The 19621-nt window shown below is 35.8% G+C and overlaps 2 protein-coding genes across 4 annotated transcripts; one reads left to right on the forward strand and one right to left on the reverse strand.

Moving 5' to 3' along the window:
- Window positions 1–8107: 8107 nt before the first annotated feature.
- On the forward strand, window positions 8108–9665 carry LOC106301051 (expansin-A1). Its single transcript, XM_013737356.1, has 4 exons — window positions 8108–8237; window positions 8340–8480; window positions 8560–8872; window positions 8981–9665. Exons 2-4 carry the CDS (start codon window positions 8351–8353, stop codon window positions 9282–9284), a joined length of 747 nt encoding a protein of 248 aa, XP_013592810.1. The 5' UTR covers window positions 8108–8237; window positions 8340–8350; the 3' UTR covers window positions 9285–9665.
- A 2521-nt stretch (window positions 9666–12186) lies between these two features.
- On the reverse strand, window positions 12187–14879 carry LOC106298831 (MADS-box protein CMB1). 3 transcript variants are annotated; one of them, XM_013734966.1, is made up of 10 exons: window positions 14633–14879; window positions 13991–14176; window positions 13778–13853; window positions 13622–13686; window positions 13513–13528; window positions 13373–13434; window positions 13191–13287; window positions 13060–13116; window positions 12520–12975; window positions 12187–12420 (listed from the first exon to the last, which is right to left on the reverse strand). In XM_013734966.1, the coding sequence occupies exons 1-10, from the start codon at window positions 14860–14862 to the stop codon at window positions 12409–12411; spliced, it is 1257 nt and encodes a 418-aa protein (XP_013590420.1). In that variant the 5' UTR covers window positions 14863–14879; the 3' UTR covers window positions 12187–12408. The 3 variants fall into 3 exon arrangements, with proteins under 3 accessions (XP_013590420.1, XP_013590419.1, XP_013590422.1); XM_013734965.1 differs by having other exon boundaries at window positions 12187–12423; XM_013734968.1 differs by having other exon boundaries at window positions 12187–12423; window positions 13991–14184; window positions 14633–14719.
- Between the last annotated feature and the right edge of the window lie 4742 nt (window positions 14880–19621).

Here is a 19621-nt window from a genome sequence, read left to right on the forward strand (position 1 = left end):
ATAGAGAAAATAAAATGTTATTTATAGAGTTATATTTGTTGTTAAACTTTAAAATAAAAGAATTTTTTACATCTAGAAACACTTTCTCATATTCAAATTACACTACAAGACATTTATCAATTGAGACACACTTTATTTTGTCAAAAATGCTCTTATAACCCTAAACTAATGAGAATCTTTCTCCTCTTTTTATTTTATTTTATTATTTTTCTTATTATACTTTATGTATTTATTTACTTTTATCTCAAGTTCTAAAATATATTAAACGAAAATAGTTGTCATAATAAACTATATATAAAATTCTCTATCTTTAAGATCCATGTTCATATATATATTATATATATTAATGTGTAAACAAAATGTGGACGTGGACACCAAAGCGTGAATAACAGAATTATAAATTAGTTGTGGACATGAACATCTTAACAGAATTATAAACTAGTTGTGGAAATGAACAATATTCCTTCGATTTCATTCATCATCTTGGAATCTAAATTCAACTCTAATCAAAATTACATCCATCCACATCATGACAAAGCGCAAATTCCTTAGATCAGAAATCTATGACATGCAAGATCTATTACTCTCCAACAAAAGGGAAACGCTTGTTCGATTTTTCTCTCCTCTCATACTCACAATATCATCTCTTTCTCATTTTGATTGAAGTTTAACTACAGATAATTTATCAATTGAGCAGAAGAAGCCAATTGTTTGTATTGGAGATAATAGAGTCTTTGTCCACGTTTTATGGTATAATTTTAGTAATATGAGTCCATGTCCACGTATTGTTGTATAGTTTTATGGAATCAAAACAGAGAGTTTGTCCACGTTATCTATTATAAACACATTAACATCACTCATCCACACATCACCCGTCCACAAATCACTCAATCACGCATCACTCGTCCACAAATTGCTCATCCACAAGTGTCATTTCCATTAAGGGTAAAATTGTCTACAATTTATTGCTGGCCCACAACAAAGTGTGTCACATGTAAGAAGTGTCTCTAGATGTAATAGAAAGTAAAAAAAGTGTCTCTTAGTGTAATCAACTCAAAATAAAATTGAAATTTTGTTGTATATATTACAACAGTCAAATATGGACACAAGATGAATGGTTATATAATAATCTATTTCCCAAAACCAAAAAAGAACATTACATATGAAAAATCAAATTGAGGAAAAGCATATATTTTGTAATTAATTGATGTTAATATATTTTATAGTCTTTTTCTCTTATATTTGTTTTTGTTTCCTTATAACAGAAATTGCAAATGGAAAAAAGTAAAAGCAAAACTGTATCACCACACTTCTATGAGATTATTTATGCACACAATAAAATAATAAGAAAAACCAACCTGATCAGGAGAGTTCTTTATCTAGAGAGTAGACATATTTTTATCTATCAGCCTAGTTTCTTAGATCCCATTTGTTGTCTTTTAACTATCCCCACATTTTCTTCTTGTGGTGATTTTTAAATTTCTTGTTTAGGTGAGACTCTGTTACTCTCCTTCTCTGAACTATTCATACAACAACAAATAAACATAGTTTAGCAAATCGAAAATTGATTTTGTCCATCTAAAAATATTATTACATATCTTTGTTTACCTTTACATTTTTCACTATAAAGTATGTAGTTTTTGTCAGTAACTAAAAAGTAAAAAAGTTATAGATAGATCAAAAGAGTAAAAAATTCATGAACAATAAAGTTATTTGAGAATGAAGAGTTTGGGTGTTTTTAATTTCACAAACCTGAGTTTTAATCATTGTCTTCCCATTTTGCTGTACACTCTGCCTATCAATCCATAGCAAACATTGTTCTTCTTTTGCTCATTTAGTTCAAAAAAATATTTTGAATACTATTGTTGTGCCACCTGTTGGTGAGAAACTATTTCGATCTTCATCTAAAATTGTAGATTTGACTGTGTGAATACGATCATTAGAATTTTTTGATCTATAAGGAGAGAGAATCAATAGGGTTGTTGCAAAAAAGAAAGAAAGTTAACTTACAATTTGTAAAGGAGGTAGAGTTGAATTTAAAATATATGGCAACGTGAGGGGTTGAAAGAGAAGATCATGGATGTAGTGTGAGAAATAATAGGTCCGCCTTCAGTTGGTCATCCTTTTCGTCTAGACTTCAATACTCTCTCTGACACGGGGCTCGAGGTCCGCCTTCAGTTCTCTTTCTCCGGCGCCGGCGCCGACCTAGCTCGCCGGCGTCGCCACTGCTCCTCTTCTCTTGTCATCCTTTTTCAAGTGTACTTCTCAGCTTTCGTTTCATCACCACATGATCTCTCTTTTTTTCCAATGAATTCAAGTCGTCTGTGTGTTTATCACTCTGCTTCAAGCAGGAGTCGCCAGACATCTATTCATCTGGTTGGGAAACTTCACTCCACCCGTCAAACCACTATTGCTCGAAAATCCTCCTCCGCCGACGTCGACCTCAGCCCTCCGAACTCTAGATCTGTGAGCCTCGCCGGAAGAGATAACTACTCAGGGGCTTCTCGTATCGCTCCATGCCTCTCTTCGGCTTTTACTCCTCTTCACTCCAGATCCGAGCTGCAAGTACGCGGATGCACTTCACCGAACTATCTCGCCGGTACTCTAACTGACAATACTTTAGCAGCCGTTGTAGATGCTCCGAAGTCGGAGCTGCGCCATCTCGGATCTCCACCGGAACAGTTTCTGGAGCTGCCATCTCGCCTCTACACGGTCTCACGTCCGTTGCTGAAAACCTCCACCACCACCTCCTTTACAGTCATGACGAACTTCAACTTACGGTTGGAGATGGCTTCCACCGTCTCCGGCGAACTTAGTGTGTTCTGCCCGCGACTATTCTTGGTCTTCGCTCTTCGCCACCTCATGTCTCCACCAGATCAGAATCTGGAACCGCCACCTCGTCCCTGCACCGCTGCACCACCGGTAACCGGCCACCGCAGCTTTCCTTCCACCGGCACAAACCAAAACTCAAACCGTCGCCTCGTTAAAGCTTCTGATTGTGTTCTTGTCCGGATCTGTTTGGGCCTGGCCCATAGTTTTGATCCTAAGAGCTCAACATCAAAGCTTCTCGAGCTATCGCAATGCCATAGACGAATTTGCTGCTGCACCGTCCTCTTACAGGTTGTACCGTCGACGACTCTACGTGTAGTCCTACTCCGGCAACCTCTTCATATCTCCATCCATCGTCACCTAAACTCAGCATTTTCCGATTCTTGTCAACTGCTATCTTTTAGAAGCTGTATCATCGACGACTCTGTGTGTAGTCATACTCCGGCAGCCTCTCCGTACCTCATTGCAATGTCGGGAGATCTTGTCATCTTCAGAGACAGTTTTCAACTGCTCTCAAAATCCATTGGTTGGGTTCTTCAACGTCGATTTCGACTTCTTTGTGTTCTATCGAACGCGGGCTTTAGGATTACTAGTGAAGATTTTTTTCGGGTTTCTTCTCTCCTTAGCCATTTTTATCTTTCGTTATGTTATGTTATGTTAGCTTATCAGCTTATTGTAGAGTATCTCTACGGTTGTAACTGTCTCGTTTAATTTTAATATAAGCATTTGTTGTCCAAAAAAAAAATAATAATAGGGATTTTATTTTGTAAAAAAAAAATTAATAGATATCAGTTGATAAACGATTTTATTTTAGCATTTGATTTCTTTTTTTTACATTTTTCGTTTTTCTTTAAATTGTAACCTAATTTTCATGTGTCATAATTAATTATGTGGGTAAGTGACTTGTGTTTTAATATATAAGAGATTATTAACAAAAGACGAATCGGATCTTTTGATCAAACAAAATCTGCAAATAGTACTATATATTTCTCCGTCTATAACATCGCTAAATAAAAAAGTAATTATCTGTCAATGTATGATCTGATTTGTTATAAAACAACGTAAACTTATTCAAAATGACAAGAATTTTTAAATAAACAACAAAACGTTTGAAATCTTGTATGCATCTAGTTAAATCCCCACTTCCATCTTAAAATTTTCAAATTCATGATGACCCCCAAGTTTACAAAATGAGGTTTTCTGAAACAATTCATTCATTAAAGTTTAGTAAACAAAGAAACATTGTATTTACCTGCCAAAGGCAGAAGAAGACAATCTGTTTCCACACATGAATCTGGTAGAATTTCACAAAGAATACCGTTAGGGGTACCAAAACGTTTAGAACGGCAGTGAAAATCCAACTCAACCAAGGAGGATAAGTCTCTAGATTTGTAGTGCTATCTTCAGTATGGAACACACTGAGTGGATTATAGTTCCAAAAAAAAAAACACAGTGAGTAGATAATACAAAACTGCCATGTCCATAGCTTGAGTTGCTTAGTGTATGATGATCGAGAGGTGTGGTATGAGGCATGAAAAAGTCATTGAAAATGAATGGTTGATTTATCTCATTTTAATCTTGTTGATAGTTTAGAATCTGCTATGACTTCGTCGACATATAGATGCGGATCTTGCTGACCGGTCAGTGAAACAGAGAACGCTACCTTCATAAACTACAAGCAGTTTTGTATCTCCCAGAGGGGTAACGCTACCTTGGTTTGGGTCCGAGGGCGATTACCTCTTGCCAAAATGGTACTTCCTTCATAAACTACAGTTTCTGTTTAGTCACTTTTATTGGGAAGAATCCACGAATCCATTAGTTTTAGGTTTCAAGTTGGGATAATCCCTATATATACCTTTTGTTATTTTTAACTATACTGAATTTTCAAAATACATTCAACCTCCATTAGTAAAATCTTTTTTTATATGGACATAGCTGATTGGTGAACCACATTAACAAGCTATGTTGTTTTACTTTTGTTTATCCATCTGCTTCCACTTATTTTCTTGCATGCGTTAATAGATCTCTTCAAGGATATGTCCATCCCAATATTTAAGTAACTATATATATCTCACAACCAAGAATTTAGCAATGACCTACAACAAACAAAGAAATTTAATAAATCAATAAATAACCAGAGAGAAAGATCCAATGCAGGGGAGTAATACTCATACTAAAAAAGTTTAGTAGATTTTTTTTATCACAATACAAAGATAAATCTTATTAAGTATCCGCAAAAAATGAATTGATAGTATCAATCCAGTAAAGGACCGACTTGTTAACATATGACAGAACACGATTCTTTGTTCGAGCATGTCGTGCAAAAAAATCGTTCGAGTATTACTGGATCTTACCCCATAAACCACTTTGCCGTTTTGATAAGTATCCCGCAACGTTTTGAACTCATTAAGTTCAGCTGTAAATGCAGACCAATTTTCGCGGGTGGTGAATTTTGACTAATTCTTAGTAAAAATTTACATATTTAGCACATTAAAAATACAAATCCACATTCATACACGTAAATAAAATATCATTGTTTGTCCGGAAGCTAAAAAAAGTTTTTTTTTTTAACTTTTTATGATTGTTTGATTAGTGTTGTGAATGTAGATGTGTAATTAGTGATGATTAAGCTTTTATTAATTTAACTTGTTAATCAAATGCTAATTTTATTTACTTCAAAGTTAGTACTTAGTGCAAACTCAAACAAATGTAAGGGTGACTCAGTTTGATATCAGTTTTTGATCTTTATAGAAATATACAAATCCATGTTCATAGTGTTTTTGAAATCAAAATTATTTATATGCACATCTAAATAGTGTTAAAATTTTCAATATGCATTACTCAAGACTCGCTTGATGTTTAGCTAAAACATACCAGATGTTAGGGTATCTCCAATAGAACACTATTTTTTCTTCTATAAATTACACTAAAATAGAGTAATTCTATTATAGAATAACTTTTGCTCTAATAGTGTTACTCTATAATAGAGTTACTCTATTATAAAGTGAAATATAGATGAATGTCATTTTTCCACTCTAAATATAGAGTAAAAATATGACATTTCTCTGTATTTCAGAGTTACTCTATTTTAATGTAAATTATAGAAGAAAAACTAGTGTCCCATTAGAGATTGTCTTAGAGACTTGTTTTCCGGCCCTATTTACGCAAGCACTGCAAATAGTTTAAACCAAATCCAATTTTGACTAAAAATAAACAAAATCTTAAATAATTTCAAACAGGTGAATAGATTAATAACTTGATGTATTAAACATGAATGCATGTTCAAATTTTAGAAACGTAGGAGATGAGCACCAATGATTAGTTGGGGTTCCCCTAATCACTTGTAGATGAAATCAATCAACACTAGTAAATAATTGAAACAGGATGGATTCGTGTCAACTTTGTTCTGCTCATCTATCAATACATGCTTAAACGTTAGCTTGAAACGGCGTCTGTCAACCACATGCGTGGGTATCTCTGTTTTTCATTTATTTTTCTTGCACTACTACTTATTAATTATTTATATGTTTTTATTTCTACCATTATTATAAAATGATTATTTCGAACATCGGAGAACTAGCAAACGGACCGTCCATGATCTTTTTTGTGGACCCCTGTTTTGAGCTAAAATTACGGAAACTTGGCCGTCGATCTCTGCCGTTCAACTTTTTCACCTTACTAAATTTAATGTGTGTATATTTTCTCGATGCACAAAGTAAAATGTCATCTCAAAATCCATATTCTAACAAACCCTAATAAAGACTTCCGCAGAAACACCGAAGAAGATCCTCACAAGTTAGATACTTAATCATCAAACACATGTAACAATTTCTTCTTTTGTCATTAAGTAATTTATTTTATGTACTTTAGCGACATTGTTCACAAAACAAGGCACGACTGCTGATAGTACATAGTTTTGTTAGCTTTTAAACAGATATAATTATTAAGATGGCTACAGATCGAAATGTAGATTGAGGAAAACGAACGACAAAGCTATACGTTTCGTGATACATCGAACTCAAAGCAGACCACTTTGTGACCCACTTGGATTGCAACTTGAATTTTTTTTTGTCTTCATTTTATTTTCGGGATTTTCTTTTCCTTTTTTTTTGTAAACTAAATGTTTTTTTTTCTTTTCTTTCCTTTCCTTTCCTTCTATTTACTATTGAATGACAAATTTCATAACTATTTACATCAAGCATAGCAAATGCAATTTTTACACGACCTAATATTTACTAGTTTATATATCTTAATTTTATATTAATAGATTAAATCTATTTTCCAACTGAAATTGATGTCTAAAAGCATTTATATTCTTAAGATATTCTTATACAAAATATTAGTATTAAGATGTAATATAACTATTTAATTAATTTTTAACTAATAAAAATACAATGAATTACCTAATAAAAATACAATCAATTATAAAGTTATATGTGTAAACTGAATCTCGAAATATTCAAATAAGATATCCTTGGCAATGGTAAGAGTGTTAGAGCATGATTAACCCGGATTCTTAATTTGGAGTTTTTAATTCATGATTTGACATTTTTTTTTTTACATTGTTTGGTTAAGAACCGGTTCTTATATCTCTTATTTAAGAAACGATTCTTAGATTTTCTTAGTTAAAAGCTAAGAAACGGTTATTAGCCGAAGCTAAGAACCCCATCCTAAGAACCCGGGTTAATCATGGTCTTACATGAATCTCTCAAAATAAAAATAAAATAAAAGTGAAATTATATTCATTTACTTTATTTTTAAACATGTAAGAATTTTATGTTGCATGCCTTTTTTAATTGCTTTGACTTTGTATTTGAAATTTAATCAAAAACTAAATGATATTAGTATTATACTACATAAGATAGTTTAGTGGTAAACTATATCAATGTTGATGATTTGAGTATCTCGGTGAGATGTTTCAAATGGAGAAGCTAGACGCCTCGCCAAAAGAAAACACACGACCCGTCTTGAAGCTTTTTTTTTTTTGTCAACTACCCGTCTTGAAGCTAACATGTGTCTTTGCCTCTTTGCTTTTTCATGCCATTAAATATTACGACTTCAGCGGTTTTTGGTCCCAACAATAAAATAACTCTTTTATTCTACCCCGTTCATTATAGTTACATTTAATAATCCCAATATTTTTAAAATGTGGGAAAAAACGAAAGAAAAGAAAGAAATAGCATTTCGGCCTTGATTTAATTGAAAAGAAAATAATAATGAATTGAAAATGAGTGCATGGTAGTTGCATATAACCAGTGGCTGAAACGTAAATTTCCACTGACTATGTTTTTCTATATATTGAACTACTGCCTCCTCTGCTTTTTCCAATTCTAAACCAAACAACACATTCACATAATCATCTCTCTTTCTTTCCTCTTTAAGAAAGGAACAAAGATCAAAGCTTCCAAGTAATCATTTCCTCTCTCTCTCTCACACACACACACACATTACTAGTTTAAGATCCTTTCATCTCCTTCTAGAAACTGATCAATCTTATTACCTATGTGCAGGTTATAACAAGATGGGTCTTGTCGGCTTCTTGCTTATGGTTATTGTCGGAGTAATGACGTCAAGTGTGAAGGGCTACGATGGAGGTTGGGTAAACGCACACGCCACATTTTACGGCGGTGGTGATGCCTCCGGCACCATGGGTAAATTGCTTCTTCAAAAGCTTCAGAATTTTTCAAATATCACAACTGTTGAAATCTCTGACATGTGTGGTCTTTTCAGGTGGTGCTTGTGGGTACGGAAACCTTTATAGCCAAGGCTATGGAACCAACACGGCCGCGCTGAGCACTGCTCTGTTCAACAACGGGCTGAGCTGTGGTGCTTGCTTCGAGATAAGATGTCAGAACGACGGGAAATGGTGCCTCCCTGGCTCAATCGTTGTCACAGCGACTAACTTTTGCCCACCAAACAACGCTTTACCGAACAACGCAGGAGGTTGGTGTAACCCTCCTCAGCAGCATTTCGATCTCTCTCAGCCTGTATTTCAACGCATCGCTCAATACAAAGCTGGCATTGTCCCCGTCGCCTACAGAAGGTAAACCTCAAAAAAATAAAAACAAGAAACAGAGCTGCTCTGTTTTTCACTCTGTTCCAAAACAGAGTATTTGCTTTTAGAATCTTACTTTTTATTCTTGCTTTGAAGAGTGCCATGCGTGAGAAGGGGAGGAATAAGGTTTACGATAAACGGACATTCTTACTTCAACCTTGTTCTGATTACGAACGTCGGAGGAGCTGGAGATGTTCACTCTGCGTGGGTTAAAGGGTCAAGAACAGGATGGCAAGCCATGTCTAGAAACTGGGGGCAAAACTGGCAAAGTAACTCTTATCTTAACGGACAAGCTCTCTCTTTCAAAGTCACAACGAGCGATGGTCGCACTATTGTATCCAACAACGTCGCTTCCGCAGGCTGGTCCTTCGGCCAGACCTTCACCGGCGCACAGATATAGACTTGACTACGTGGTTCGTGTGTGTGCAGTAGTAGAAAGCTTAGAGGGTCATATTAGTAATTTGGTACGTTCTTTCAGTTTGGGGTTTCACCTAAAAAGAAGTGGTGCTTCGAGTGCTTGATTTTCCACAAGGCCTTGATGACGTCATCTTTTGGGGACCTTTGTTCTCTTTCTATTACTGGTAAGGTTTGTTTTTAAGTTATACTGATGCAGAGGTGGAGTTAAGAACCACCCGCTAGTAGTAAAGTTCCGTTTGTATCCCTTCTTGAAGCTAGAGGGAGAGTTTCGTGCTTCAAGAATTGTTTGATTTGTATTTTCTCAAGTCATCTATGTTGTGAATTTTCAATTTTTATAAAGATTGTTGGGGATTTGTTATTTCAATTTGTGTGTGTTAAATCGCCAGATAGAGTAAAAAAACAATCGGCATGTACTTGTTTACTATGTTCACGTCCGGGATATATTTATTGGAAATATATAAAATAATTCACATGGATTGCATGGAAAAAGCAAAGTTCTTAATATCGTTTCACAAAAGATTGTTAATAGTTTTCGATTATAGTCTTCTCGTTAAACAAAAGAAAATGTATATATAACGATTGAGATTAGTTATCAGTTACTTTTTTTTGTTGCTAAAAACGTTAATATCATTTCTAATGAAAAAAGGATTTTACAAAATAATTATCCTAGAGTCAATGTATCCAAGGCAAAAAAATAAAACAAGGATACATTATGATTCGCAAGTGCAAGTTTAATCTTCCGATTAAGAGAGCCAAAGAAGTAAAAGGTCTTTGAAAAGCCTCTTATTCCTTCTTCCGAGGATGATGAACCGTATATCTCGGTCGAATAATCTGAAGACTGAAGCTGCTGATAGGAAGATGTTATTATGCAGGAGGTTGTTCCGTTGCCGCCAAATGTGGTATATTTGGGCCACTGTTCTCCTTAGGATCGAATGCGATCCTTTCAAAAATGAAAAAGAGATTAGTTATCAGTTGTCAAAACTAACCTAACCTAACCGACCAATAAGTGGTAGTAGCCTAGTGGCAATCTTTTAGGGATTGGTGTGTAGCCACATCAGTCCTGGGTTCGATTCTCTATGGAAACTAAATTATCAGTATTTGGCAAGTCTGGGCTTGGGTTTCGGCCCAAATGATTTACATGGTGGGTCATAACAGATGATTGGTCCACCCCCTAGCATTAGTCGGAAGGTATTCCAAACTCGGGAACAGACAGTGTAGTACCCTTTCGGGCTACTCCACTCTGTAGCACTAAGTGCGTTCTTCCGGGGCCGACCGGATCAGCCGATAGAGTTTATAAAAAAAAAAACTAACCTAACCTAGTTACAGAAAACTAACCTAACCTAACAAAGACAGTATTTCCGACCATTTCTTTTGTAAGAGTTGTATTGCATTTGCATGTGAAGAGCTATGGCCATGTGATGCTTTAAATTTAAATTGTTAACGACGTGCTAACTTATAAGTTATAACTAAAATACCTAAATGGTGATTCTTTTTTTTGTTGGAATAGACATTCGTCTCGCGTCATGCACCAACACCGAGTTGTAACCGTCCATTCACTTTTCTCCAAAGGTAGCAAATTCGTCTAGAACTATAAACTTTATAAATTTTAAGCAAAAAAAACTATAAACTTTATAAAGACATCGATAAATAATCTTTTTATCTAGCTAAACTCGGTCATTCGGCAATCTCAGCATTAATTCGTCACCGGTCCTTAAGTATTGTATTTTTTTTTGTCGCGTGTATTTGAGTATTGACATGTTAATTTTGCTACAAAAAATATAATTTCATGTATATGAACATATGCATGATATTAGTCGGAAAGCATTCAAATTCAGATCAATATATTAACTCTATTTTGTAATACTAAATGTCTTATTCTTAAAGTTAACTAGATCAAAAAAAAAATCATCACTAAAAATGTATTCATTTAAAACAGTAACTTTAAAATACTTTAAACCCGTATACGTACTTCCATATTTTTAACGTCTTTGTCTATTTCATTAACTTGCAGACAAGAAATTCAGCAATTTGCGGAGAAAATATAGCTATTTTAAAAATAAAAAAGCGCAATAAAGAGTGTTTTTCTTCTCAAATAATAATGATTTAACTGGAATGCGAACAACACGTCGTGACAACAAAAAGAAAAAGAAGAGAATCAGAACTGAGGTGCACGTAGTAACTAACAGTCACGAGAGATACAGAACAACCGAAGCCATGTGCTCGTCTGACATATTGTTTTGTCCCAAAACTACCCACATGAGTCCTATGGGGTCCCCCCATCATTCGTATTGCTAACCAACATATTTAACACCGTCCTCTTTTTCTATATCTATGGGCCTTTTAAGCCCATCGCAATCTAGCAGACTAGAACATTCTCATTTTAGCTGCAGCTGCAGCATTTTAAGTTGAGCCTCAAAAAAAATAAAAAATTCGCACAATTCTTCCAAAAAGGCAAAAACTCTAACTAAACATTAATATAATTTGACAAAAGGACATTAATATAGATTTGTGAAAGAATTTACTTAGAAAAACTTTAACAGTGATGGTCCAAACTTTACTCTAATCTCTATCCACTAAATACTAAACCTTAAAACTTAATCACTAAACCTAAACACAAATAAAAAAATAAAAAGTTGTTTTTAATTTTTTTTTTTTTTTGATAAATGCTACTTTGAGAACTTTTTCCTTATATGTTATTTCTTAGACAAGAATATATCTTAGTGCTACCGTATATATATTTTCTAATTTTCTATAAATTTCAATTAAATATTATTATAATTTGATAACAACAAAATATTAAAATCATTGTAAGAGATTTAAATTTTAAATTTTTTAATAATGATCTTGTTATATTTTTTTAAAAATAAATCCAATTCCAAACTCAATGACAAACAAACTATAATCTAGAATCTCATTAATATTTTCTTACAATTTATGAATGATCCAAGCTCGGTACCTAACAAGCAATTTGGCACTGTATCATATATTTTTAGTATTTTTTTTTTGTTTCACTAGCAACTCATCAATTCTAGCTTCTTTCGCATTCTCGTGACTGCTCAATACAAGGCCCGTTTTCGGACCAACGCTTCGTGTTTTTCCAGAGCTACTTATAGGGTTGGCTGCTGCATGTTTAGATACGTCAGAAACAGTCAGCGAAACAAGACATGCAATATCAGAACTGTGAAGCAAATGAAAGATGAGCAAAACCGTTGTTTTACCTTTGAAAGCAGAGGATCATCAAAGACGGTGAAAGGATAATTTGACATCTCAGATGAAGGCCAGTTTCCTCCAAACTGAGGCCTATAAGAAGCTTCCAAGATCTGGCTAACGTAGTAATCTGCAGGGCTTCCTAATAGGTTCCACTCAGCTAGTTGCTGAAGCTTTGGATCATTTAGGAAACTGAGATTGCTGTATTGTACGTTGGGATCAGAAGATGTCCCGGGAATGCCACCGCTTTCTAGTTTTGGTGTTTTGATACCAAACAATCCTGAGTAACTTTCAAGAGATGAACTTGCGGAGCACGTTAGGTCCTTATAGGTATGATAAAACTGCAGATTAGGGTCTTCTTCTTCTTTTAGAGGAGCCTTCATGTTTTCATCTGTACGAACCCATGAGAAATTCTCAAGCTGTTGCTCTATATCAATTCCAAAGTCCAGATCTATGTCACTCTGCAACTGCATAAACACAATGTGTGTGCTTTTAAGTACATAATCATCCAAAAGACGACTGATATTTAATGTTCAAAACTGATTCTCTACCTCGTTTTTGCATTCAATGGACATAACTTGCTGCTGCTGATGTTGCAGCACGTTCTCCTGCTGTTCCCAATATGTTACATAAGTTTGTGAAAATGAAACCTTAACTAATCATTTTGGGAGATGGACTATACCTTATGAACACGGATTTGATACAAAGACTGTCTTATAGAATTTTCTAGTTGCTGCAAATCATCTATGCTATCAACCTTCTCGACCTCAGTCCAATAGCTAATATCGTAAAACCATAAATATAACTCACAAATGAGGTAAAAAAAGGTCCATTTAGGTGAAAGTATATAGAAGATCTTGGCACCTTAGTCTTGTGTGTATTTCTGATAAGTGTTTTTGTAGAAACCTGACTTGTTCGCTTACAACCTGAAAGTTCCCGGTTACGAAAGACAATTAAAATTAGGAGATACTTCAGCATCATCGCAGTAAACTAGTGGTACATACCTCAACTGTTGGTTTACTGAAAATATAAAAAAAAACAAGTCACATCAGTAGAACTCAACAACACTAAACTGAAACTCAGATTCTTGATATATGTAGTAATAATACACACCTTCTCTCTAGAAACTCTGATATATTTACATCGTGGTCAAGCTTCATGAATGTTTTCTTCAAGGCCTAAGGTATTTTGATAATAACCCAGTATTAGTGTTTGTCTAGGTGGTGAGAAGAGAAAGAGACAAAACAGAGGTAAACAAAAACTACTTACTTCAAGGTTATCCAACTTCCTCTTTGCCCTTTCTTGCGGAGCAAGTTGAGAAAACTTAGCAATGACTTCTCCAATGCTAAACAAACCCCCAAAACAGAACATTGAGGAAAAAAACATAAAACAGAAACATGTTTTTTTTTTGGTATTCAAAATCCCTTTTTCTTACAGAAACATGTTTAAACAGTCTTTATAACTAAGAAAGAATCATGAGACCTGTGTTCTCCGGTGCACAGGGAAGGCTTTCCCGCGGGAGAGAACATGAGAAGCACAACATCTATATCGCATAAGATGGACAACTCTTTAGCCTTTTTCATGATCCCATTTTTCCTTTTGCAATAAGTAGCTTGCCGTGCATTGATGCTATCTAGTTTCTTTATCTTTAGCTTCACTCGACCCATCCTGCATAACTTTTTGACCAATCAAAAGCTATTTTTACACTGATTCAAGACTCAAAATGCAAATTACCGAACACAGCCTTGGCCTACCCCAAATTGAAACTCAAAAAAACAAAGAGAAAATAACCCATTTTGAAACCAACAGTCAAGTTCGTCTTGGCCTCCAAAATTTTAATAGTTAATATGTAAAGACCAGTCACTAGGCTCCAAATTGATTAAGAAAATATATGTATTGCTCATATGATCTTTAGTGTCTCATTGTTTCAAATCTATAAATCTCAGAATCGGTCCTAAATGGACTAGCCAAACAATATTCATCTCAAGAATTCATACTTTCATCAACAAAACAAGTAAGTTACCAATTTTAGGAAACCCCATAAGAAGAAACATTGAAAATGGAAAAAAAAAATCAAACCTAATCAAAAGTAATATTAACCAAAAACAGGAAGAGAAAACTCACCTAATTAAAGACAAAAACAAACTTTCCTTCAATCGGATGCTAAGACAAAAAGGGAAAACAGTTTCCTTATGAGGAAGAAAGAAGATAAAGCTTAAGAGAGGAAGAAGGATCGTGAAGGAGAGAGAAGAAATAGGTTTGCGATTGAGACGACAGGTGTGACCGCCAAAATCGGATATTAGGGTTTGAATTGAAAGCTTGAAAATAGGAAACTGTGGGATCGATCGTCTCATTAGTTTTCTCTCTTTGCTTCACAGAACAGAAACAACGAATTACCCGCTTGTTTTATTGGACCACTCATTTGGGCTAGCCACCAAAATAACCGGTAACCAATAGTTACTAACCGAATAAGGCCAACGTGTCAATTTCTCCACTCGCTCGAGGTGACGACGGTGCCGTGATGAGTAAGTAATCACGGTCCACACGTGTTAATAGCCAATGCCTTTGTTTATTTCCTATATTTTTTGTCTACCATAGTTTTTTTACATTTTCTGGATCGATCGACGAGACCCGACCTAAATAACCATAATGATTTTGAAATGCAAACATATAAAAGCGAATTCCCGTTAAGAAATAGCCACTTGATCACTTGGCTACCTCACTACTTTATATACGATCACTTTTTTATTTAAACAATTAGTGATTTCACTACTTATTTCTATATGTACATAATTTTCTTTGTTTCTTTCCTTTTACTAATTTGGCTCTTTTTACGGCTATCTACCAAGGTAGCTCTAAGATAACCTGGCAGGCCTCTGTGTTATGTGACCTGTGTTCGTTTATCGGAGTTTTTAGGTGGGTTCCTTCAGGCTTGTCGTCAAGGCCTTGTTCTACCATTATTTTTGTATGGCATTCACTATCCTATTGTGTAGGCTGTGTTAGGCTCCTGTGGTTGATCAATAGTGTATCTCTATTTGGTTCAATCAATTCAAAATGTTGAATAAAAAGTTCCACAATAAGCTGGCGGTAAGTTTTTCCACATACATGTTTATTTAAGGGGGCCTTATTGGAATAGGGGTTTGAGAAGGTTTTGAAGATTTAAGTTTTGGTGGAATTCATAGAGGTTTTAGTTGAATTCAAGGATTCTGTTGGGGATTTAGTAGGATTTGGTAAGATCTGTTTTTAATATTTCAATAATAAAATTAACCATTCAGACTCCGTTATGTTTGCAGAATTGAAAGTCTCTATTATATGATGAAAATTTAAAAACGTTGTTTCAAGAGTTCGGAGAATACAAAAAGGTTGAACATATTATGTTGGACGCATGGGTCAAACTTGGACGCAAGTCTGTCCCAAAACAAAAACTTGTATATAATACGAATAGCATGATCATAACCTCTATGTTTTCATTCTTTGGCTCTTGCATCTCCATCGTCTCTTTTTGGTGAGACTGAAAAACACGCCTGATGTTCTGGATCTTCAGCTGAAGTCTAGTCCTGAAACTAAGCCATTTAAGGAGCAAGTTAAGTTAGCCATAAGCATCTTTAGTAGTTCGAACGCTGGGAATGCAAGCAAAGATCAAGGATAACTCCTATGTATATGCAGTTGGCGATAAGAGGAGATGAGGACTAATTAGTTACTTCCTTATATAAAGAATCGGTGATATCTAACAATATTGCTGAAGCAGAAGCGAGGTTGCTTACTTCATTATATAAAGAATCGGTGAGTTATATATAGCTAATTACTTATACCCTTTGAGGTCTTCGAAGTATATAATCCAGTCCAAATACTGATTTCTAATTTACAGGGACGAAATGCAGATTCCATTGTGTCCTTTCGAACAAGGTACATGCACAAAGTCTCTTCTTCTAGATTGGTTAAAGCCATTATGTGATAAATGCAACTAATCATTCCTATTCTGATCACTGTTCCTATCTGCAGTGATCTTTTCATGAAAACGTTCATCGAATCTCGAGAAGAAATGAAAAGCAAGCCGAAGTTAACAAGAAAAAGCTGGAGAAAGAAGCAGTTAAGGATAAGCCAATGTAAAAGAAAGACCATGCTGACAACGAATGATGTTAACCTCCGGATCTGTAGACATTGAATGTGATGAAAGGTCGGGTCTTTAACCAAAGACTCCAGGGTTTCAGATCGATGAAAGCTTTGTTATATCGTTCCCAGTGTTGCACATACCAAAGAAGAGCAGAGAGATCTTTCCTATATCATAAACAAAGTTGACTGTTTATTTCAGTTTTGCAAAGATGAAGACTAAAGACAGAGGAGATGAAACTTTTTCATCTTGAAGAGCTTTCCACTGGAAGTATAGGAACAAATGGTATGTCGAGAGGTTTTGTTCTCTGTTACGGTCAATTTCAATCCTTTTGTATTGTTATTGTAGCCATGCTCAGACCAAACAAAAAACTCAAGCTTCGTCTTCCACGCAAGGATAGAACGAAGAAGAATATATGAGATCCCAAAACAAAAAACTCAAACGTTTTTAACGTCCATTTGCTTAATATTCCATTGCATTACAGTGGCGATATGAAGAACTGTACGCATTGTGGCTGAGCGCACTACTAGACTGTAAGTCTCAAGATAGTCCACGCCTTCAGATTGCTCGTTTCCTCTGGCGACAATGCGAGAATGATGTTTCTTGAATGTACCGTCTGCGTTGAGCTTATTCCTATGGACCCAAAAGCAACCGAGAACATTCATATCAGGAGTGCGAGGCACTAGAGACCAAGTTTTGGTAGAAACGCAGTTGCCAAATTCTTCTGACATAGCGTTGTTCCAACCTGGATGACTAAGAGCTTCTGAAAGAGTCTTTGGTGTTGGGAAAGCGGCTTTCTGAGTAAGAAATGTGGCGAGGATTAGGCTTTACTATACCAGCTCTAGAACGTGTGATCATGTGATGAAGAGGCTGAGCTGAAGCTAGAACAGTCTGAACCGGTGATGATACTGTCCGTGCTTGTAAAGGAGCAACGCTGTTGCGTATAGAAACAAGATCTAAGCCTCACGTACACCCAGTACTATGCTCCTTATAAGATGTAGTATCAACAGGTGGCTGAGATGAACTAGAGACTTGCGGCTGCTGCCTTGAAGGAAGAGAAGGGAAATCTTCAGGAGTGAAAATACTAGAGCTGGTGGAACCAACAGACAAGGGTGCAGGACTAGGAAAATTGATCAGTCTAACTGGATGAGGCTGAGATAGAACAGGACGCTCAACGACATGTTCCTTCTGAGGTCGCTGCACAAAACTGTCTTGCCATGCTTTCAACAAAGTTGATTTTGTTACTGGATGGAGATGAGAGTAGATCGCAGCAAAAGGGAAAGATGTTTCATCAAATAGGACATGATGAGTGATATAAACTTTGCCTGTAGTAGGAAGAAGACATATGTATCCTTTAAACTTCTCATTGTAACCTAAGAACACACATTTGAGTGATCTTGGATCCAGTTTGTTAGACGCATACTCACGAAGCATAGGAAAACAAGCGCAACCAAATACACGAAGAGAGCGATAATCAGGACGTCTGTTGTAAAGTAGCTCAAACGGACATTTAGACTCAGCCAACGCTTTATGAGGTAACAAGTTACTGAGAAAATTAGCGGTGAAGAAGGCTTCTACCCAATACTTTTGAGGGACCTTGCCATGGAACATCAGAGCAACACCAAGCTCTGTTATCTGTCGGTGCTTCCTTTCAGCCAACCCGTTACGTTGTGGGGTATGAGGACAAGAGAGTTGTTGCTGAATACCATGACATTCCAAGTGTTTCAGAAACTTCTTGCTTACAAATTCACCGCTACCGTCACATTGGAAGGTACTGATTTTTGATTGACATATATTTTGAGCAAGAGCTTGAAACTTTAAGAAAATGTCAAAGAAGTCTGATTTGTTTCTTAAAGGATAGAACCAACAAAAGCGAGTGTAGTGATCAATGAAGACTACATACAAACGAAATCCTTGGATAGAAGCCACAGGTGAAGGACCCCAAAGATCACAATGCACCCTTTCCAGAGGCCTAGTAGCTACAAAACTAGAATTAAAAAACGGTAATCTAGAGCTCTTTCCAATATGGCAAGCTTCACAAACTTTCTTGGAACTCTTATTGATGAAGATTGCCTTATTTTCTGAGAGCTGTTGTAGGATAGAAGGATTTGGATGTCCAAGTCTCTGATGCCATACTTCATCACTCGCACTGATCTGTCTGTTGGAGAAGAAGACCCGAGGAGGAGAAGACCGCAAGGAGTAGAGACCATTACACTACAAGAAATATAGGTATTGGTAGCAGTTCGTGGTAGCACGAATTCACGAACTGCTACTAAAAGTGTCAAAATCCGGATCCTAACTCTATCGTAGCATTAAAAACGGGCTACGGATATTTTCACTTAATAAAGCCTAAAAATCACCACTATAGCGGGAAAGCCATGTTGGAGGCAAAACACTTAGCGAAAATTTTAGCTTTTGTGCCATTTAGGTAGAGTTTTTATTTCTTCTTTACAAAAAAAAAAATCACTCATTCTAATTCATAGAAAAAAAAACTATTCTCTCATCTTTCTCCTCCTCCATAGTCGAACTTATTTCTCTAATTAATTTGGGTTTCTTTCTTCAACTTTGACAAAAAAAGTCGTTTCCTTTTCCTTCTCTGCTTCGACGTTGCTTGGATTGACTGAAACCCCATTGCTACGGTGTTGCAACTGGAGATTTCCGCTTCGCCGCTGCTAGGATTCTCTCCTCACTGCCAACTCCTCACTGAAATTAGGGTTCATAACCTTTGATCAGTGTTGATTCTTGTGGTTCAGTTTCTCCAAATCGGTACCAATCTTCAAGATCTCAAAACCCAGAATGATTTTTTCTTTATCTTCCCCTTTGTTGCTTCGTTCAAGTTTACACTTCCATGCTTCTTCCCACCAATCCATCGTTACAGCAAGAAGAAGTATCACCTTGTTCCACCGCCACCAAATTCGTTGTAATTTCACAAAGTTGCTGCCTTTTTCTGCAAATTGACAGTGTTGGCTAATATTTTGATATCTGCAGAGTCTATCAAAGTC

This window comes from Brassica oleracea, chromosome C6, assembly GCF_000695525.1.
Source record: "Brassica oleracea var. oleracea cultivar TO1000 chromosome C6, BOL, whole genome shotgun sequence".
NCBI lineage: Eukaryota > Viridiplantae > Streptophyta > Magnoliopsida > Brassicales > Brassicaceae > Brassica > Brassica oleracea.